The sequence below is a fragment of the Cylas formicarius genome, unplaced genomic scaffold, assembly GCF_029955315.1.
Source record: "Cylas formicarius isolate icCylForm1 unplaced genomic scaffold, icCylForm1.1 PGA_scaffold_1__22_contigs__length_36826433, whole genome shotgun sequence".
NCBI classification, from domain to species: Eukaryota; Metazoa; Arthropoda; class Insecta; order Coleoptera; family Brentidae; genus Cylas; species Cylas formicarius.
The window spans coordinates 16,781,352-16,802,414 of NW_026844264.1; the positions used below are offsets into that span (position 1 = coordinate 16,781,352).

General features: G+C 31.6%; 4 protein-coding genes across 5 annotated transcripts; 1 reads left to right on the forward strand and 3 right to left on the reverse strand.

The window, feature by feature from the left end:
* Positions 1-1,338: 1,338 nt before the first annotated feature.
* Positions 1,339-5,409, reverse strand: LOC132696006 (diacylglycerol O-acyltransferase 1). The gene is made up of 9 exons (XM_060660523.1): positions 5,254-5,409; positions 4,960-5,087; positions 3,301-3,429; positions 3,160-3,248; positions 3,042-3,094; positions 2,885-2,990; positions 2,349-2,827; positions 2,022-2,294; positions 1,339-1,964 (listed from the first exon to the last, which is right to left on the reverse strand). The coding sequence occupies exons 2-9, from the start codon at positions 5,058-5,060 to the stop codon at positions 1,734-1,736; spliced, it is 1,461 nt and encodes a 486-aa protein (XP_060516506.1). The 5' UTR covers positions 5,061-5,087; positions 5,254-5,409; the 3' UTR covers positions 1,339-1,733.
* A 186-nt stretch (positions 5,410-5,595) lies between these two features.
* On the forward strand, positions 5,596-15,820 carry LOC132696004 (golgin subfamily A member 2-like). 2 transcript variants are annotated; one of them, XM_060660521.1, is made up of 7 exons: positions 5,596-5,816; positions 10,295-11,336; positions 11,428-11,795; positions 11,845-12,058; positions 12,396-12,646; positions 13,320-13,541; positions 13,599-15,820. In XM_060660521.1, the coding sequence occupies exons 1-7, from the start codon at positions 5,814-5,816 to the stop codon at positions 14,646-14,648; spliced, it is 3,150 nt and encodes a 1,049-aa protein (XP_060516504.1). In that variant the 5' UTR covers positions 5,596-5,813; the 3' UTR covers positions 14,649-15,820. The 2 variants fall into 2 exon arrangements, with proteins under 2 accessions (XP_060516504.1, XP_060516503.1); XM_060660520.1 differs by lacking the exon at positions 5,596-5,816 and adding an exon at positions 10,026-10,194.
* On the reverse strand, positions 6,863-9,455 carry LOC132696007 (protein slowmo). Its single transcript, XM_060660524.1, has 4 exons — positions 9,321-9,455; positions 9,100-9,265; positions 8,070-8,265; positions 6,863-7,434 (listed from the first exon to the last, which is right to left on the reverse strand). Exons 1-4 carry the CDS (start codon positions 9,350-9,352, stop codon positions 7,157-7,159), a joined length of 672 nt encoding a protein of 223 aa, XP_060516507.1. The 5' UTR covers positions 9,353-9,455; the 3' UTR covers positions 6,863-7,156.
* On the reverse strand, positions 12,241-20,665 carry LOC132696005 (probable ATP-dependent RNA helicase DDX23). Its single transcript, XM_060660522.1, has 8 exons — positions 19,741-20,665; positions 19,063-19,690; positions 18,424-18,582; positions 17,164-17,332; positions 16,904-17,106; positions 16,190-16,381; positions 15,880-16,143; positions 12,241-12,430 (listed from the first exon to the last, which is right to left on the reverse strand). Exons 1-7 carry the CDS (start codon positions 20,506-20,508, stop codon positions 15,926-15,928), a joined length of 2,337 nt encoding a protein of 778 aa, XP_060516505.1. The 5' UTR covers positions 20,509-20,665; the 3' UTR covers positions 12,241-12,430; positions 15,880-15,925.
* Between the last annotated feature and the right edge of the window lie 398 nt (positions 20,666-21,063).

Below are 21,063 nucleotides of genomic sequence, written 5' to 3' on the forward strand. Positions count from 1 at the left end.
CCAAAGAAAAAGTACTAACGAAAAAAACTCCGCCGTTATATATAAGGGGTTTCACTCGTTAAAACATTTTGTTTTAAATTGTGGGAAGTAAAGAAGATATAGCGCCACCCTGTATGTATCATGATCAGTCAATTGGAGTACTTTTTCTTTATCAACATTTCCAGAAAAAAAGCTTGAAATGTTATTTTAACTTCGCCAGTCAGATCAGATCAGGTCTTCTCGAATATGCCGCGAAAACATTTGACCCTGAAATATGAGACATCACGAAATAAAATTTAATCAACTAAAATTCTGTTGTAAATAATCGATTTTGTGTAATTTATTTACAAAAAATTATAATAAACATTTAACAAACTGGTGAATGCGCTTAAAAGTGCAAAATAGAATAATTAGTCAATAAATATTATCTATAGTTTTAGTGAATTTATTATGTTATATTTATAATTTTAACTTAATATCACAACCGTTTTAGTAAAAATAACGATCAAAACAACAACAAAAAATTCAATTGTTACGCTCGCCTCGTATAGGAGGGAGTATTCAGTAGGTTTTATTAAACTTATAAATATGTATATATGATTTACAAATATATTTGTGAATATCGAAATCAGGAAAAGTTTTCTTAAGCATTTAAAAGTTATATTTACGGTTTTTCTTACATTTGCGATATTTATTGGTTTGTTTTGACACTGCCAAAATAATACATAAACTGTTTTTTGTTGTGTGTGTCATTATAGTGAGTATGACTGCCACATGTTCCTCGCACGTGAGTTAATATATATATCAAGTCAATTCAATGAGTGTATCATAACTTAAGGTTCAAAATTCAAGGTAATATTGAAATCGGCTTTCTGATCTGCATAAACACTAATTTTGAAGTTAAAATTTTTGCCTGCTTGGAAACTATTGTAATTTTTCTTATATTAATTTTCACTGACCCTGCCGTTTTTTTAAAATTACATTTTCTGAAATTTTTGTTACGGATTTAGACATCAAAAATAAAACATAACATAGCAAGCCGTCTGGAATATTTTATATTAGTTTGGTTCCGAAGAAGAACAAAGTACTGGATGAAAAAAGAATGTATATTATCTCAAATAATTTTCTGTTTTATGAAAAAAAGAAAAAATGCAATACAAAAGTTTATTTCAGTCTTTCCATAATGAACAAACACTTTATAAAGAATTTCAAAGAACTTATTTTAATAAACATATTTTAATTACTAAGTAAATTCACATTAGTAAATCTATCAAAATAAACACCAACAAAATAATGGATATAAAAAATTGAAATCTAGTTTAGGTACAATGTAACAAAGAAAACCAACAAAATTTAATTATTTTATGTTAAAAAAAAATCTGAATAGTGATATGTGGTGGTTCTTCTTTAATTTTATAAGTGTATTTACAGAAATGCCTAAAAGAAATGCACTTTCTATTAGAGTATAACATAAAAATATTAATATTATAGAAAAATATTAAATTTAAATTTACAAACAAGAGGTATAAACAAATATAATCAAACAATAAAGTAAATCAAACAAAAATCAATAATATAATAAGTATGGTAACTTCTGTGATGTTATGACTTAGAGAATTATCATTCAATTTTGGAAAATTGAACTACTAAATAACAACTCCATATTTTTGTAAAAAAATAACATCTCAACATTTCTAAAATATTGTTATGATCTTCACGCTCGCTTTAAACAGCAATAGCAGAATTAAAATTTATCAAATCTGAGAATACTGAGCAATTGATTCACCATGATGTATAACCATGTAATCATGGTAGTACATCATTATACATAACGGCTGACCGATGATTATAGAGGCCCAAACTACTATGTTGCCAAACCGCGGACCATATTTCTTCTCTATAAACTTGCAAAAATATGATAGGGGTACTTGTCCCATCATACCCATAAATGCCCATATTTTGTAAGTTTTTAGAGGAACACTGACCTAAATTTTAATCCAAAGTTATTTATACAACTTTTTTAGCAGCAAATTTATGCTTACCATATATTCATGGAAAAAAGCACTGATAAAGAAGACGGTAACACTAGCGGCAGTCCTACCATAGCCCATATCCACCATTGGTAAATAAAGATGCCGAACAGCCCACCTATGTACGGGTAAATTCCAATTGCGCCAGAAAATATCAATATTGTTGGAATTCCACCAATCCGCATAAAAATTTCTATCAGCAAACTGCAGCAACTCCCCCAAAAGATTCAGCCACGAGTGGAATAATATGTAAAACGCTATGAGCCAAGCTAGGTGGTTAGGAATCTTGGAAAAAATTATAACTAAAAAAGTTGGAGTTTACAAAAAAAAAATACTGACTGCTAATTTTAGTAATCTCTCCGAAGCCAATGGAAGATCCATATTACCAAATGGAATTAATGAATTCCTTATGGAGGGTATCATGTACTGTTGAATAACGGCCAATATTATCTGAGTACCAGCCAATACCTCAAATATTCTCTTTACCAAAAAACGTTTTCTAACCCTATCAGTTCTAGGAAAATTCAGTTCATAACATAATGTCGGGGCTAGCAAAAAATACCCCAAATCTCTTGCAGTTAAATTATCTGGATATTGCACTAAGGGTAATTTTGAGCAAGTTAGATCTTCTTCAGAACTGTTCTTGTTTTTATTTTTATTTTTAATCTGTCTCTGAAGATTACTAAGAGAAACAGACTGTCTCCTTAGAGAGCTTTTACTGAACTGTCTAATCAGTCTGCACCACATATTTACTTGAATATAGGACCATAATTTAAGGAACAAAATGCTGTACACTGTGCAAACACATGATGCTCCAACTGAAAACCAAAACAATATATTTAGTAATAAAAAAAATATTGGAACTATGGAATTACCTAAACTAAAACCGTCTTTTACATGGATTGTAACCATAGGCACTAATATCACAGAAATTAAATTCAAGACATGTACCAACATGCCAAAATTGTTTGGGACAATTTCCTAAAAACTGTAAATTAGAATAAAAAAATATGAAGGAGAGAAGTTACTTGCCGCTGCAAGAGCTTTTTCAATAATGAGACATAAAGTGGTAGGTACTAAAGAATCTAAAAAATGAATTCTCTGTAATTACACGACTTGCAAAAAAAAAACACACAAAACAAAAACATACATAAAATCAATATTAGTGATGGATGCTGCGAGCCTTCTTCTTGGGTTAACACATAAAACCATTCTATAGGATCCACTCTTATTCCATATCTAAAAAGCGTTTCAGTAAAAAATGCTGCTTTGATAATTATTAGATACTTACTTTATAAAATTTTCTAATAAAAGCCTGAGACCTCCAATAGAAAGAAGCAGAAACGCCCAATTTACAAAGCCTGTAAAATTATCAAAACCAGAAGTCCAAGAAAATAATGAGTCTCGTGGTTTATGACATCTAAAAAAAAATTGTAATTGGCCATCATTTTCTATATACCAGGTGATTGATAGTCACTAGTACGTTCGACGAATGATTTTTGTTTTTTCACGTTGAATGTCCTATTTGAAGTTCTGGAGAACTAACTAACATTTTTTTTTTCAAATTTTGTTACATCACTATAGTGCGCCATGATCGTTTTGAAATATTTATGCACCTGCAGCGTTGCCAATTCAATTCGAAACAGGCAACATTGCAAATTCAAATAGAACACCATATATATAGTAAGTTTTCTGGTTTTTCGCATAATTCTGAGTAATTTTTGTTAATACTTATGCTTATCTCTTTTCCTTACTTTGGAAAAAAATATTTTTATTCTTTTTTGCAGAAACACATCGCTTTAATAATAAAGCTCTTTTTCCGTGAGCTAGCAATTTCAAAATTTCACAGAGATTGGTTTACAATTGTTTAAATAATCAATACGTAACTTTCATGGTAAGACATACAGCGTCCCAAAAATTTACATTTTTGAAAAAAATTAGTAAAAACACTTTTTTAATGCCACCCATGTATTTGACATTTCCGTTAGGATGGTCAAACTTTACCTACAAATGTTTCCGTATAAAAAGAAGACAGTTAATTGTTTTTTTGGGGGTGCACCAGAATTTTTGATTTAATTCATTGTAAGCTAAGTATAAACACTAATGGAAAATTATTGGAAATGGAAATTAATAAGAATGTACAGTGGTGTGTTCTACTATTCTATACTTCCACCTCTTATTTACATTTAATATTATATTATACAAGTTTTATAAGTGACACTTTAATCACGAGTTCTTTTAGGCACAACCGAGGGGCAGCGGAGCGAGTGCTTAATAGATGAGCTTCTAAATGAGATTATAACCGTTGGTGTATCCTACGCAGAGTACATTTTTGCAAAACAGCACGAATGCTTTCTTTGAGTGGCTTGCGATGTAACCATCACAGCTGACAAACGTCTAAATGCACCCTAACCTGTGACTAAAGTGCTGGAAACAGTGGTTATCGAAGCTGATGTCTCTTTCCTCGCTCCCGATCAGTCCATAATTAGATAGTTTAAAGTAGGGAGTAGAGAAATAAATTTAATTATGTTTATTTAAGATATTTTGGATTCTAAAAATATTGTAATAATTAATTTTTGGCACTCTCGCCTTTTTATCAATAAAATATGAAGATATTTTCTTTTCTTTACATATTTAATATTATTCGGTTGGAAAGAGTGAAATAAGTTTTATGGAAAATATTTAAGTGTTTCATGATAATTTTTCCTTTCTTTATCTAAATAATAAAACAGTTTTTAATTCATTGCCAATATAGACCAGAAGTGGTGAATGATAAAATATTATCTAAAAATAATTAAAAAACGCTTGTAAAATGTAAATTATAATTTTGATTTTATTCATAGATCTACACCACTTATCTCATGTCTATGCTCTACACGTTTGTAAAAAGAGGTTATGAAACTTCTATTCTACCATACAAAATTTATTTTTTCAAAAGTTTCAAACTTACGGTCGATCCGGTTGGTTTTTTCGAGCTTTTGCTTCAACGGCATGGATTTTTTCTGCTTTTGTTACACTGGAAGCTCTTTTTCTAAGTCCTTGTTCATTCATTTTTGAGTAATATTCTAAAACGTCGGGCTGCAGAAGAGAATTTATCAGAAAAGTCGGTCTATTTTGACAATAAAATGTTATCTGTTGAAAGATTAAGCGGATCTATTAAGATCAAAGGGCACAAATGAAGAGGGACATATAGGTTTAGAAACATTATTTTAAGTTGTGGCAAGGAGGGGTAAAAAAGCACTACCTTTATTGCAACCCCACAATTGGCATTTTCTAGCCTTGGAAGAATCACACTTCCTCATTAAGTAAATAACAAAACAAATATTACTTAGAAGTTAAAAGTAGTTAAAATTCATAGATGACATATGTAAAAAATGTTAAACGTTGGCCAAATTTACTAGAATCATTTGCCCATGACCGATTTCTGACTGATTATTAAAATTCCATTTTAGTTTTAAATTAAATAGAGAATATTTTGTGAGGGTCAGTTCTCCTTTTCACATTTTATTAAACGAACACACGCGGTTTTTATTTTCCACTCCATACGTCAAACATAAACGGCGTGTATCCGTCATCACATATCATCGAGCGAAGTAATCGACTATTGTAACGTACATTTCCGTGCAACTATATAGCTACAAGAAGTCAGAGAAGAAACTACCATAAAAAGGCTTCAGAAGCGCCATTTTCAAATCTCGTTTTCAACCAATAAAAACCCGTCATTTGAAACAAAGCAGTAAGACTTCGCAACTTTCAAGAATCAACGTGGCTGCTTACAGCATTTCAAATTCCATCCATTCAATCATGGTAAGTCAGAATGTCCCAAAAATTTATATTTCTGAAAAAAAGTAAAAACTTTTGTATTTGGTATTACCGTTAAGATGTTCAATAATTTACCTACAAAAGCTCCAGTATTAAAAGAACACAGTGTATTGTTTTTTGAGGGTGCACCGGAATTTTTGATTTAACTTATTGTAAGCTAAGTATAAATATTAATAGGAAAAGTATGTACTAGAATTAAAGTAATAAGAATGTAATGTGGTGTGTTCTACTATTCTATACTTCCACGTATTATTATATTATACAAGTTTTAGAAGCTGCACTTTAGTCACGAGTTTCTTTAGGCACGACCGAGGGGTAGCGGACCGAGTACTTAATAAACGAGTTTCTAAATAAGATTAAAAATACAGGGTAGTTTTTTCAAAACAGCATAAAAAGGTTGAGAGGCACCATTTTCAAATCTCGTTGTCAACCGATAAAACCCATCATTTTAAACGACGCAATAAGTCTTCGCAACTTTCAACAATCAGCATGGCTGCTGACAGCACATCAATTTCAATCAATTTATTTTCCATTTGGATATGGCATTTTTTCAGCAGAATTTCGTCAAAATATACTCTTAATCACATTAACGTCCCACTATAAAGTCGAAGCCCAGTTTCTAACCAAACTTGTTCTAATTGTGTGTTTTGGTAAAATGAATGGAATAACCGTCATTAGTAACGTCTACTCGTTTTCTGAGAGGCCAATATTGTTCCCGAGACCAAACATTCACGAAATTACTTTTAACAACACTTTAAACTACTTAATACACAACAAACTTGCACTTTGCAACATTTTTTTCCTGAACAGCGATGTCCACACAAATAACTCATTTTTTGATGGGAGCTGAGCACCTTTTGACAAAATACCGCTTAAAAAATGTAATGTCAATTACTCAAACCGAGTGTGTGAATATTAAATTTTCTTTAACACTTCTGAATTTTGGGTTCTAAAGAGCCTATATTATCCGGATAGGCAAGAGCTCCATGTCTAGTACCAAAAGAAGATTAAATACTTGGAAAATAAAAACATTTTCAGTGTGGAACAGCAATTTATTTTCTGCTTTGACTCATAAATCTCTAGAAGCAATCCAGCTAAGGAATGTGAAATAAATAACTTAAGTGTACTATTCACAATTAGTGTTCTTGGTTAACAATAACAAATCAACAAAGTGTTGTTTAAAATCTCACAAATAAATAACCTGAACTATGTAAGCTTGGCGCTATCTGGTAAAAGTTGCCAATAAAATAAATTTTCACTAGTTTGATTTAACCACTTCAAATCAATGAATTTATTTAATACTTTTTAAATTAAATTAGGTATCATTAACAATCGGTGAAATTATTTATCTTTAGATGCTGAATGTCATCCAGGCTCTTCTTTGCTTTCTGAGAAATATCGTCCATTGACTTTTTTGCACTTGATGTTAAATCATCGAAAGACTTTTTGGTTTGGTGCAAAATCTCATCTGTACTTCTTGTGAGATCTTTTACTTCCTCATTTATTTTTGTTATTACCCATTCCATTGCTTGTCTACCTTTCCCAGCATTGCTCGAGATTTTTGAGGTGAGGAGATCTTCCATGTAATTTGTAAGTGGTACTCCTGGGAAGAAAACAAAATTTTTAAATTCAGTGTGTGAATAAGTTGAGATTCAAAAATATTCTTTTTGAATAGCACTTAGTGTAATAGCAAGGGCTGATTCCTCCACAGGATCTACTAACAATTTAGTAACCATAAATTCAAAAAAGTAACTTCCGAAAATATTTTGACATTATTTTCTGACATTACATATAAAACAAAGCCATATTCAGAAAAATAAAACTATACTTCATTAATATTAATATTTAATATTGTATTTGTGTGTGTATAATATTGTATTAAATTAATGGAATTTAGTTAAAACTGAGTTACATAACTGTTATTTGTGCTGTTAAATTGTTTCAGTAAGGAAAAATCTTAAAAATTACAGAACTATCAACAGCAGTTATGTTCCTTAAATGCTGTCAACATATTTTAAATTTATTGAGTTGATTGTATTAGTTACTGGAAGTAAAAATCACTTTAAGCTTTAACATCTTTTTCCTGTCCCCTCTTACAGATGATTTAGTTTTTAAATTGAATTTTAGTAAGTTACTTCCTAAATAAATAATAAATATGCTTGTCATTACAGTTTATGCAAATTGTATTCAAATACAACTTGTACACAATCACACCTTACTTCACGATAATTACATTACCTTGAACTGTAACCACTGCTTCCTGTTTCAATAATGTCTTACTAGGATCTGAAGGGTGCGGCAAATACCTCAATGTTTCGTTTACTGCAATATGGCGACAGAAAGTGAGATTAACAGTCTTCAGTGTCATATGACGTGATTCTGGATTGACTTCGGAATGCTCTGCAGCATAACATATATTCGCTGAACCTATTAGCTGAATGAAATTGAAATTAGAATAAAATACAAAGATAAATTTGATCTGAAAAAAATGGAAGTTGCATTTTTTGCAAATTTATCAAAGTTATAAGGGATTTAAAAAAAAAACACACTTTTATGGAATAACAGAAAATTTCTACAAATCTTTTAGTCCTATTTTATTTTATTTTTAGTTTATACTGAGGATCTTTTTAAAATTGTTAATCAAGGCTAAATTTATGGCATTTACAGCAGATAAATAATTTCTCTGATTCAAAATGTCTGTTTTAATTTTCAGAATGTGGAGTATGCTTATAAATTCGCGTCTGATGGACTATATGGTAAACCAGTGTGAAAAGATAGCTTTATGTGTCTGTGCATTTTATGTGACTACAATGAACTTGGTCCATAAATAACCAAATCAACTTACTTTTTGTTAGTGCAAGTGCGCTATTGAATAGCTTTTTTGAAAAATTTGAAATATAATATTAAAAAGTGCAAGATCCTTTTATAAAAAAGTGTGAACTTGTCTTGCAATAAAGTAATTACAACTTTTTTGCTGAATTATTTGTAAAAAGTAAATTAAGTCAGTCCAGATAAATTAAAGGATTTGTCCTGCCATTTCTGCTAAATTCTTTGAAAGTGAAATCAAGTTCAAGGTCATATATAATTAGGACCTACAGATAATATGAAACAATTTGGCTCACCATGAACTTGTCATAATCCCTAAGCAGACAACAACCTTGAAATCAGATTGAACTCATTTTTAAAATAGCTAAGGTTTGAGTCTTACTTCATCATCAATATTATATAACATAGAGTTTTAGGAAAATAAAAATAAGTTAGTACTCACTGCTTGAGCCCACTTTGGAAAATACCACATCGAACTAACAAGTCTCTGAGTATGTAAAATTCCATCGACCACCTTCCGTTCTACGACGTCGGTACCTATCACAGCAGGATTATGCGGATTGGGATATTTTCTCCAAGCAGCAGTAGCTACAGTTTCCCACGGATGACTAAGAAAAATAGAATATGTGTAGACATACATGTCAGCCCATTGAAGAAACTTACTTAAATGTGTGTTCACTTGTCCAAATTTTCATTTTGCCTTTAATTTCAGTTTTTTCCGTGGGAACTTACAATGTACTCTCAACTGGACTACAGATAATTGTATTTTCCATCTGTCATATTTCAACCAGAGAAAGATATAAAGTTACAGAATCGTAGAGAGTGTACCATGATTTTTCGCCCATTGCCGCCACAAAAACGCCAAACAGGAAAAATGTGTTTTTTATGTCAATCTTTTCACATTGGTTGGTGATTGTGATATTGCATTTCTGGTTTAATTCTTTTATTTGTGAGTTCTTGATCGAACCATTTATATTTATTTCTCACCTTTTTGATTTTTTGTGGGTAAATTATTTATTAAAGGAAGTTTTGTATCATCGTTTTTGAACTAAGCAAATAATTAATATTTAAAATTTCTAAGTATATCAATTTTTTGCGTTTTATTTTGTTTTTTTTTTCATCAAATAATAATGCTAAACATATTATTTACAAATATTTAAAGAAAATGTTATTTGATCGTCAAATAATTGTATCGGTATATAGTGTAATTATATTCAGAGAAAGAAAATAATCTCTATTACTACCCTTTTTATTTATAAAATTTAACTCACTGGGAAAAATGAAAAAATCGCCGTTGTATATTTTGCGAACTTCTTGCTCTAGTGAAGGAACCTTTGATTTGAGCCATACAAAAATTAGAACGTTATGGCATCTCATATAGCCATAGTTGATAGAAAGGTAAGCTAAGGTATGTCAGTTTGTTTTGGGTTGGGTATTTTCGTTTTTATTGAACATACCTATTTGTTAAGAAAAATTATAGAGCATGGCAGATGTGGAAAAAGATAAGAAATTGAAATTAGCAAATACAAGGAAGAGGGTGAGTGATTGAATATAAATTAGGTTCTCAGTTAACGTAAACCTTCAAACTTGAAAAAGGTTTATAGGTTAGCCACATCATCATCATAGCTTTGTTTCAGTTTAAGGAACTCCAGGAATTGAAAAGGAAAAAGAATGAGTCCAATATAGTCACAGAAAGTTCCGATCTATCTTCAAGTGACATTCATCAGGATAACTTTCCCAACACTCTCTCTTTAAGTAATGCACAAAGTGAATCAAGCAAAAACCCAGGAGAGAATCTTTCCCATGAATCCTCCCTTCAAGAAAATGTAAGCCCAAGTAACTTAACACCATACTTCAATAATGATTGTATTGGTGTAAACTATGGTCCCGTGGATTTTTTTGATAATATATCTGTGCCAAATGTTAACAAAATAAAAGACGACACTCCTCTTTTAACATATTTTAATACTGAAAATGATGCAGAAAGCAATGACCAATATATAGGACAGCCAAAATACTTTGATAATACTTCAGCAAAGTTAGATAATTTATTTACTGAAAGTAATCAATCCAATTATACATTATTTCCCCAAGATATTAGAAACAAGCCAACATCATCCAATAGTGAGAACAATTCAAACATGAATGATGATGTTCTCTGTCAAGATGACCCAGAAATAAGGGAAAATGAAATTGCAGAGTACCAGCGAAGAGCTTCTGCCATGAATGACATTATTCAGGACCCAAACATTAGTCATAATGTAGATGACAGTGTTTCTTCTGCTAATGATTCCCGCCTTATAATTGATTTAGACAACACTTCTTCTGTGGAGGAAAAACGAGATAACAACACAACAAAACAAGAAATTAGTCTCTCAACAGATATCGCGAGACAAGAAATTCAACATTCAAACGTGGAAAATTTGAGGCAGATATCTGATCAGCTAGCGCAAATGATAGAACCAAGTTGTGAATTTTCTTCAATGGGATCAATAACAGATTTGGAGAAAAGAAATTTAGAATTGGCTGCAAATTTAGAAAGGGAAAGAATGTTTTCTCAACAACTGCAAGCTGCGAATGAGGAATATCGATTGCATATTCATAATTTGGAATTGAGAATAAAAGAAAGAGATTCAAGTTCAGAATTGCAGGCAGTTCAAGAAATTTCCAGATTAAAAGGTAGGTTGATATAAGAAGGGTACTGTTATGACAAAAGGTTCATCTTCAAATTGGCACTTGCAATATTTCTTTCATTGTTATTCATATTTAGGTGAACTTCAAGCGCATTTCCAAACCATTGGATTATTGGTAGCAGAAAAAACTGAGCTTTCAGCCAACCTCAGTCAATATGAGGTGAATTGGAAGCAGAAGACTGCAGAGTGTGAAGATTTACAAGGGCGCTTAAAAGCCTCAAGATCAAGAGTGTCAGACTTGGAAAGGGAATTAAGCAATATCAAAGCTGAAAAGGCTAAAGTTGAAAATATTGGAGGACAATACAATGAGCATTTGGAAAAGCTTAAGGAGGAGTATAAGATCATAAAAGCACAAAAAGATGAATTAATTCAAGATTTATTAGAGGCGCGAGAACGACTGGCTCAAACTTTGGAAGAAAATCTGTCTCTCCAGCAACAGAATAAAGTATATTAACAGTCATCTCTTAAAATGATCTTGACATTTTTTCTTATAGGAATTGAATGGAAAACTTTCAATGGCAGATATTAAAATTCAACAGTTAACAGTAGGTGGTCAAATCAGCACTGATAATCAGATTGAACAGTTAATTAAAGACAAGGTTGCTTTAGAAAGTGAAGTGACTAATCTAAACCAAATACTTAAATCTATAATTAAGGAGAGAGATGAATCAACTTCACAATATCAACAGTATGCTCAACAGTTAAATGGTAAGCAAACAAAATTTAGCAAGACAGAAGCAAATTGCACTGACATGTTGTATTGTGTTGATCGGATGAGTCATACATACTTCTCCTCACACATTGTGACTAAAAGTCTGGAAACATATATTTGCATTTATTTCACCAAATGTGACTGTCATGAAATGAATGGAAGTATACAAAAAAAGTTCCAACAGGCAGAGGGTGTAATGAATATCTGGTCCACCCACATTTTTTCAAACAAATTCCATATCAGAATCCAGGGGCGCCATCAAAAAATAGCTGTCTAATCTAGGCAACATCCCATCTGCGATGTGTTGCCAGCTGTATTGTTTCTAAATTCCAGGTCAAATATCCAACTTGTCTGAAAAATTGGAGCAACTGCAAGTGGAAAATGAAAATTTGTTAACTCAAGAACAGAGTCGGATTAAACACATGGGGGAACTTGAAAGGCAACTACAAATCCTCCAGGACAATCAGATTTTTTACACCACACAAAACGCCAACTCTGATCTTAAAACTGAACTTGAAAAGTCTAAAGAACTCTGTGTGGAAATGCAAATAGAAAAAAGTGAAGCCATTGACAATTATACTAAGGTGATTTTTATTTAGTTTGGTAATATGTGTTGAACTTCATGTGGGTTTGAATACTGTGTGTACTTTATTCTGCCTCCTATATAATATTAGAATTTTAAAATTTTAAATTAAAATTTTATTGGAACATCCTTAAGATAGTTTTGGTTAGTTTTAGTTAGACATCAAATTCTAGTTTTCTAACTTGTCTTGAGTAGACCACGTGAGTGGGAAATTTCATAAGTCAGCAGGCTCATACTTTTAAGGAAAAAGGAAAAATATTTCAATACTATTATGTAGTTAAATATCTTGGGATGAACAGTTAAATTTCAGCACACAAATAAAAACTGTTGCAACTCATCTAAAGTTTTAGGAATTGTGATATGGCACCACACTGTCTCCAGTCTGTAGGGAGGCAAATTAAGCTTACTTGAACTTTCTTTATTAGTTTTATATTATCTCTTTCATCTTGCTGTAATTTGTGGTTTTATTAATGTTATTTTTAAACTATTTATTAAGCCACCAGTACTGAAATGAATACTTTGCTTTGCTTTTAAAAGTGTAATCCTATATCAATTAATTGGAAACTGACAAATTGGCAGATATAGTTTCAATATAAGGTAACTATCAATCGATGTACTATAAGATAGTATCAAAAATTATTTTCTCAATGGTGATTACTTTTATTTTATTACAGGTTTCCAACGAAAATGAGCTGCTGCTGAAACAAATTGAAGCCAAAAATGACTCTATATCTCAACTGGAAAACATGGTGGAACAACTGAGAGGAAATCAACCAGATAGTGTAAAATTATTGGCAACGATGGAAAGCGATAAGGTTGCCGCTGCGCGGGCCGTACAGCAAAATAAGGACCTTAAAATGCAGTTGGATAGCATGCAAGAAGTTTTTATGAAATTGGTAAATGTTTTAAATTGGTCTTGTGAATAAATTATTTTAAAAATGTATTTATTTCAGGATAATGACAAAGTCGAATTAACTGATAGATTAAATTTACAACAACAAACTAATAAAGATTTGATGGAAAAGCTTCAAAAAACCGAGCTTCATCTCCAGACGTTAGCCGATGCCATTGAAATTAAGGATCAAGAGCTTGTTCATCTTCGAGAAGCTTCAGCAGATTTTGACAGAGATACTTTACATTATAAGCAATTGGAAGATAGGTTAAGACATTATGAAGCAACTGATAACTCCTCAAATGCTTTACAGCATGAACTTCAGGATATGAAACATACAGTTATTAAACTTACAAATGAACTAAACAAGATGAAAAATAATGTTCAAATTGAGCGACCGCCGGAGCTCTCCGAGTCGGAATTAGGTGAAGCTAAGAAAAAAATAATAGAACTAACCAAGGAAATCAATAGATTAAAATCACAGAAAAATGTTGACCTAAATATTGAAAATAAAGAAGTTAATGACTTAATTACAAATGATTCCAATCAAAATATGTTAGACAAGGAGAATGCAATGAAATATTTGGAAGAGAAAGTGAAGAGGACAATGCAAGAAATAGCAAATTTGACAGATGAGAAACAAAGGCTAGAACATATTGTTCTTCAACTGCAAGGAGAAACTGAAACGATAGGTGAATATGTCGCCCTGTATCAGCATCAGAGAATGGTTCTTAAACAAAAGGCGCAGGAGAAAGACCAGCAATTAAAACAATTGGCCCAGGACAGGGAACTGATAAAGGGTAAATTGGATCGGCTTAATCAGCTTATCGAAAAACTGGTCATAGAAAAAGGTGCCATTCCGAAAGAACTCATCCTACACCAAGAATCGGTGAATAATCAAGTTGAGAGTCTTTCTGAAGAGCGTACTAGGATTAACGACAAGATAAATAGCATAACTTTTAGTGGTAGTGCACGAGCTGAGAATACTAGTATTCAAACTGCCGAGGAAATAATATCTCTCTTATCTGAAATAAAAAGCAGTAATTTAGTGCAGCCAAATGAAAATTATCACCATTGTCCTTGGTGTTCGGGGCAGTTATTAACAGTTTGATTTTAATATAACCGATTTTGTAAAAAGATATATTTGGTATGGTGGTCATGTTTAGATTTTGTAACCAACGAATATTTTTAAAATGATAAACATGTTTGTTTTGCTACATTAGAATTTGAAATAATTGCGACATATTTCAAAGTGCCTTCAGGAAAAATTAAAGCTCTGGAAGTGTTGCTAAATGGTTTTTTATGATTCCTGATGAAGTTTTATTTCCTCGTATATGTCTTTAAAAAATATAAGAGGTCAGTTTTTTTCCATTTTAGTGGCAATTTTGTTATATTGTATATTTGTTAAATAAGGAATGCTATTTAAATATACTTATCCTCTTCAAGTTGATATTTTTCTTATTGATTTCAAAGATTTGATGTATATAGGGTGTTTCAGTTTTGTGTCGCATCAACTTAACAATCGAAAGAACTTAAAGAACTTTCAAAATTGCAACATGTTCTTCTAAATTTAGACGACCAGACCATTTTTGTCGATAATACTTATCCATTAAGTTTCTTATGACCCTGTAATAATGTACTGAATATCTATCAAGCTCTAATTAAATTACCGCATATTCCATATATTTGTATGTTCTGCTTCTAAAAATTCCAAAAAAAACTGCCACCTTCAACCTCTGAGATAAAAAGTAAGATTCTAAAAGATCTTATAAATGCTTATCCAGATGTTTATGAAATTTCTGGTGTCAATGTGCTGGATATCTATCAACATGGACTCAGGTTCGACTTAAATTTCCGCATATTGCTATGTTTCGCTTCTAAAAATTCTAAAAAAACTGCCACCTCTGAGGTGAAAAGTAAGCTTCTAAAAGATCTTAAAATGCCTATCTAGACGTTTATGAAATTTCTAGTCCAATGCACTGGTTATAAAAATTTACAATTCGAGGACGAGTAAAATAGAATTTACCTGTCCATGAGATTTCTTAAAAATGATCTATTATTTGCAGTTTCATTAAGAATTCTATTCATGCTGGGGTAGTAATCCTCGAACAGACCTGTTAATCTGATCCTGAATTTTCCGCTGAACTAAAGAGATTACCACTACTGAATTTAATTTCTGAACACATGTTTTATTTAAAGACTAAAATATTTCGAAAATTTTGCAAAATTTGTTGCGAAAACATGCCAATCTCGGAAACTAGTTAAATATTAAGCGTCAGGAGTCAACCAACCAACCAACCAGTTTGTATGAACTATTAGAGTAAAATATTTACAACAAATACCTTTCTATTGAAGTTATATGTTATATTAATACACAAAACAGTTCTCTTAAGCAAAAATCATTTCATCTCTCCTGCGTTTGGGCTGGTTCGGTTTCAGCTGACATTCTGGGTGATTCATCAATTCCGGTGGGCAATTAGATACCGGCGACGATATCAGCATCTGCTTAAGGTCATAGAACAATGCTGAATCATCATTCGTGCAGAAGCTGACTGCCACACCAGTTTTACCAGCGCGACCGGTTCGCCCGATACGATGAGTATAATCTGCAAAATAGTCATGAGGTATTTTTTTTATTAAATCGCAACTCACCTTCAATTGTTTTGGCCATATCATAATTGATGACCATGGAAACGTCTTTGATGTCGATACCTCTCCCTGCAACATCAGTGGCAACCAAAATGTCCTTTGCGCCAGACTTTAGACTTGCCAATGCATATTCTCTTTGTTCTTGACCTTTGCCACCGTGAAGTGTGCAAGCATTGTAACTAAGTTTCTCCAGACCTTTAACAGAAAATTAATTTATTTTCCTTTTCAAAATTTGAGGCAGTCTGTGTCTCTCTATGATTTTAAATCTATTTGCAAGTATTGAGTTATAAAATAAGTGCAAAAGCAAACACTACAAATTAATAAAATTTGAACTATTATTTTCCAATATCCAATTCAATTTAATACCTTTACAACAAAATAATTATAGAAGTTCTCAGGATTACAGAAATGAAAAAATATCAGACTATCCATAGATAAATATGAATATGCCCCCGTGAGCTTTAAATTAAGCAGAATTACCTTTGTGAATGTATACTTCAGTTCCAAAAAAAATGTTCTTTAAATCATAATTATGAGATATTAAAAAATTGAAATTCAAAGAAAAAAATGACAACATTTGCAAAATGGCCATAATAAAAACATGAATCATAGAGGATACTTAAAAAGTGAACATTTTGGCAGTGAAAACTTTTTACATTTGATATTTTATTGAAATATCTACTTATGAACCGACCTAGAAACAGCAAATATGTTTACCTTTAGCAAGAACATCAGCACCCTTCTTTTGGTTAACGAAAATAATAATTGGGGGATCAAATCCTTTTGAAAGGTATTCCATAAGTTTCCGTCTTTTATCATTCTCGCCTAATATGTGTACAATTTGTTCTACTCTTTCTGTGGGTTTACCAATGGATCCAATGTATACCACAGCTGGCCTTCTTAGGTAGGTCCTTGCCAATCTAAAAAGAAATATATTTTAACTTATTGAATTAATTTATTATTTAAGTAGACAAAACCTTTCTACTGCGGGAGGCATAGTAGCAGTAAACATGACAGTCTGTCGATATTTTTTTTTGCTATTGTAATTGGCCAACAATACTTTTGTATCTTCAGCTTCTTCTGTGTCTGGTTTTAAATTTGTGACAGGCATGTATTCAAGAATTTTTTGAACATCAGGTTCAAACCCTAAAAAAATAAACTTTTTTGTGCATTGTTTAAGTGGTACACGTGATACACGCCAGTGCCTGCGGTATTTCGTTACTGTTACACAATGTTAAAAATTCAAAAACCACCTTAAATGGTTTCAAGTCCCCTACAAAGTGAGAGGTTAGACTAATTTTTTTTCCACAACAACAACCAGTAACCAAAAGGGGATATACCCTACAGGAAAAACATTACCGCTAAATATTTTAAAGGAATGGAAACGAAAGACGATTTTGAATTTATTAAAGAAAGTTAAAAAGTTTTTGTTTCATCGATAGGAAGCAACTTTTAAAAATTGAATATTTTTTATTTTGCGTATGGATTCCTTAAAAAAAAAACATTGTCTTTATGTAAGATACAGCCTCTTCTGGTTTGGGATATCTTATATGGCTAAAAACATATTTAATAAACACATAAAATAATAAAACCAGTTACTATTCTGTCAAATTGTTCCTTTTCATTTAAGATGTGATACTATAATTAAACTCTTGAAATATTTACTTTATTTGCATATTAAACCAGCGAATTTGGAAATATGCATGTATGAAACCATATAAAAGGCGACTTTATTAAATGTATATCATTCATTGTGATTTTAAGTGTTCACTATCTTCGTCGCTATTAAATATTTTTTTATGCAATAAAAATTTTCTCTGAAAAAACGTCATGAACATTTGCCAATGTATTTCATAGTTTTTTAGCAGTATATTGCAGTATATAATTTCAACTAACATGTTTATTTTTTGATTAAACAGTTCCCTCCAATGATCGATAAAATAAGTTCAAAATAAAAATGTTTTTCTCATCCCTACTCTAAAATTCCAAAGGGACACTTAAAAATGTCAACTTAATTAAACATCCATTACATGAGTCACTGGTTGAGGGACGATTGTGTAAATTGAAAATACTAAATGATAGTTTACTCCAACAATGTCACTGATAATGCTCGTTTAAAAGGCGGTTACTTTTATGAACATATGGCTAAACAATAAAGATCATTTCCAAAAACCTGTCGAAAATGCTCTTATAAAATTTTCTTTATTGGATCATGTTGATGAATTATAAAAGCTTACCTAAATCAATCATACGATCAGCTTCATCCAATACAATGTAAGTACACTGGTTCAGCACGAGATAGCGATTGTCCAATACATCAATTAAACGACCTGGTGTGGCAATAACAATTTCACAACCCATTCTTAGTCTGAAGCCCTGTTCCTCTCTACTCAAACCTAAAAAATTACAGTAGGACTTATGTAAATCTAAATAAATTTTAAAAGTTAAATTATTAATTAAGCATGCTTTTTATATTGGATTATACCAATTGGATTTGTTTGTTAACTACAACCTCAAGATTAAACATGGTATTCCTCTAGATTGTCGATTTGTCTGTAATTGTGGGGTATCTAAACATTGTAATTCAAGATATCAAAATAAAGTATTGTGTCTTAAAGCATTCTAAAAACAAAATATTACTGCTATTTAGTGAAACTTGAGGGGTTTGTTTGTATACATGATTTTAGAAACATCAAAACTGAATGACTCTCTACATCAAAAAATGAGATTTTATTGTTGCATATAATTTGATCACTTTTCTGATACTATCAATAATTGCTAGTAAATTTAATAACTGTAAATTGGTTGTTATTTTTTCATTCTTTTTAAGTGCTATGGAAATTAATCAACAAAAAAAATAATATCTATGTACATACCTCCTACTACCACAACAGTTCTAATACCTAAAGGCTGACCAAATTTTACAGTTTCTTCTTCAATTTGTTGAGCCAGTTCACGAGTTGGTGCCAAGATTATGGCATAAGGTCCCTGATCAGCATCTTCTGTCCTTTCAATTTTAGGCAATGATTGAATCCATGACAGTAGTGGTATAAGAAAGGCCAATGTTTTACCAGATCCTGTTTCTGCAACCCCAATGATATCACGATTTTGCATGCCAATGGGTATGGCTTGCCTCTGAATGGGTGTGGGATCTTTATAACCAACTTTATCAATTATTTCTAGCAACTCTTTCTGGATCCCAGATTCTTTCCAGACACGAATAGGTTCGGGAATCTTACCACCCTTAATGGTAATGTTATAATCTTCTCTAAATATACGCCAATCTCTCTCAGTCATTTCATCTTTTTCTTTTTCAGACCAGTGGCGATCATCCCATAACTGTTTTTCTTCTTTTCTCCGGACCTTCTTAAGTCTAACTTTCTCTTGAGCCTTTTCAGCTTCTGTTCTCCTCTTTTCTAACAATTCTCCATAAAATTTACTTTGATCGCGCTTCTGTGCTTTAATGTCTATACCTGCCAAATTACCTCTGCCAAAAAATTGTATCTAAAAGCAAAAAGTGTAAGTGAGATTGAATTTTTTTACTAAACCCATACCTGATGTTTTTCTTTATATAATGGATTATAATCCAATGATGTATCCTCTCCAGCATCCCAATCAAATACAAATTTCCTATCATTAAGTCGTCTTACTCTTCGTTTCTTCTTTATTAAACCCAAGTAACGTTCTTTAATTGCTTCTTGTTCCTTTTCTTTGTCTTTATCCTTTTGCTTTTCATCATCCCTTTCTCTTTCCCTATTCCTCCTATCTCTATCTCTATCATCTTTTTTCTCTTCCTGTACTCTGGATGTGTGGATATTATGCAAAATTTTCCTTTCTTCTTCCTGAAGTTTTCTTTGCTTATCGACTTCTTCTTGTCTACGTTTCAAAGCTTCAGCTACACGTTGTTCTTTCGTTAGGAATATAGGCTTGCTTTTTGCAGCTTCTTCTGCTTTCTTTTTTGCCAGCAACTCTTCAAGAGACAGTGGCTCCTTCTTAAGAGGAACCTTAAGTTTTATGTCAGCTTTAGTATCGGTTAATTTTTCCTCTTCCTCTAAAGATTTTTTAATTTCTTTAGGTTTCCTATCTCTATCTTCTTTTTTATTTTCTCTAGAGTCTCGATCAGAATATTTTTCTTTCTCAGTCCTGTCATATCGATCATCCCGTCTGTCTTGCCTATCGTCTCGCCTATCATACAGTTTATCTCTTCGGTCATATTTATTATTTTCATACCTTTCTCTTGATCTGGACCTCTGTCGTTTGTGCGATTTTTCTTTACTTTTGGAACGTGACCGTCTATTTCTTTTTTCCCGTTCCTTTCCCATAACGAACTCAAGATTAAAATTTCATTTAACTACACTTTGGTCCCGATTTTAAAACTACTTCTTTTTCAAGTGTTTTGGTATTTATCCCCAATATTTTCATGAAAATTTAACTTTTACGTAAATTATGAAGTTCGGCTTCTCATATTTTTTCCATGAATCTTCTTCTTTTTGTCAATAGAGTTAATGGTAAAAAATGGAATATGCTTGCCCACACAGAGACGTCAGAATTTTGAGCTATTGCCCCATTCCATTTATACTGCCCATTTTAAGTGACTTTCCTATAAAAACGATTTATGTTTATTCATACACCGATAATACATCAGATAGAAAATATTTCGTGCCGTTCGTAAACCGCTTAAACACAAAATTGGCAATAAAACATTATCTATACACAAGCAGCCGAACAACAAAATGGAGCAAATGCAAACCAAATATGTTTTTGAAAGTTATTATTTGTCTATTTGCAATCGTCCTCAGAGGAAATAAATGAATTAATTTTTTTATTTGAAAAATTCCAACTATAATATCACCGCGTATGGTCTTAAACTTATAATC

What these genes read in the sequence shown, in the direction of transcription:
- LOC132696006 (XM_060660523.1), bottom strand. Translation starts at nt 5,060, where the DNA reads ATGAATGAACAAGGACTTAGAAAAAGAGCTTCCAGTGTAACAAAAGCA. An exon ending in AAAAACCAACCGGATCGACC is followed by an intron (nt 3,430 to 4,959) that starts GTAAGTTTGAAA and finishes ATTTTTTTTTAG; the next exon opens with ATGTCATAAACCACGAGACT. An exon ending in TTATTAGAAAATTTTATAAA is followed by an intron (nt 3,249 to 3,300) that starts GTAAGTATCTAA and finishes AACGCTTTTTAG; the next exon opens with ATATGGAATAAGAGTGGATC.
- LOC132696004 (XM_060660520.1), top strand. Translation starts at nt 10,141, where the DNA reads ATGGCAGATGTGGAAAAAGATAAGAAATTGAAATTAGCAAATACAAGG. An exon ending in TAGCAAATACAAGGAAGAGG is followed by an intron (nt 10,195 to 10,294) that starts GTGAGTGATTGA and finishes GCTTTGTTTCAG; the next exon opens with TTTAAGGAACTCCAGGAATT. An exon ending in GTATGCTCAACAGTTAAATG is followed by an intron (nt 12,059 to 12,395) that starts GTAAGCAAACAA and finishes TCTAAATTCCAG; the next exon opens with GTCAAATATCCAACTTGTCT.
- LOC132696007 (XM_060660524.1), bottom strand. Translation starts at nt 9,352, where the DNA reads ATGAAAATTTGGACAAGTGAACACACATTTAA. An exon ending in ACAAGTGAACACACATTTAA is followed by an intron (nt 9,266 to 9,320) that starts GTAAGTTTCTTC and finishes TATTTTTCTTAG; the next exon opens with TCATCCGTGGGAAACTGTAG. An exon ending in TTCCAAAGTGGGCTCAAGCA is followed by an intron (nt 8,266 to 9,099) that starts GTGAGTACTAAC and finishes AATTTCATTCAG; the next exon opens with CTAATAGGTTCAGCGAATAT.
- LOC132696005 (XM_060660522.1), bottom strand. Translation starts at nt 20,508, where the DNA reads ATGGGAAAGGAACGGGAAAAAAGAAATAGACGGTCACGTTCCAAAAGT. An exon ending in TATATAAAGAAAAACATCAG is followed by an intron (nt 19,691 to 19,740) that starts GTATGGGTTTAG and finishes TTTTGCTTTTAG; the next exon opens with ATACAATTTTTTGGCAGAGG. An exon ending in AACTGTTGTGGTAGTAGGAG is followed by an intron (nt 18,583 to 19,062) that starts GTATGTACATAG and finishes GTAATTTTTTAG; the next exon opens with GTTTGAGTAGAGAGGAACAG.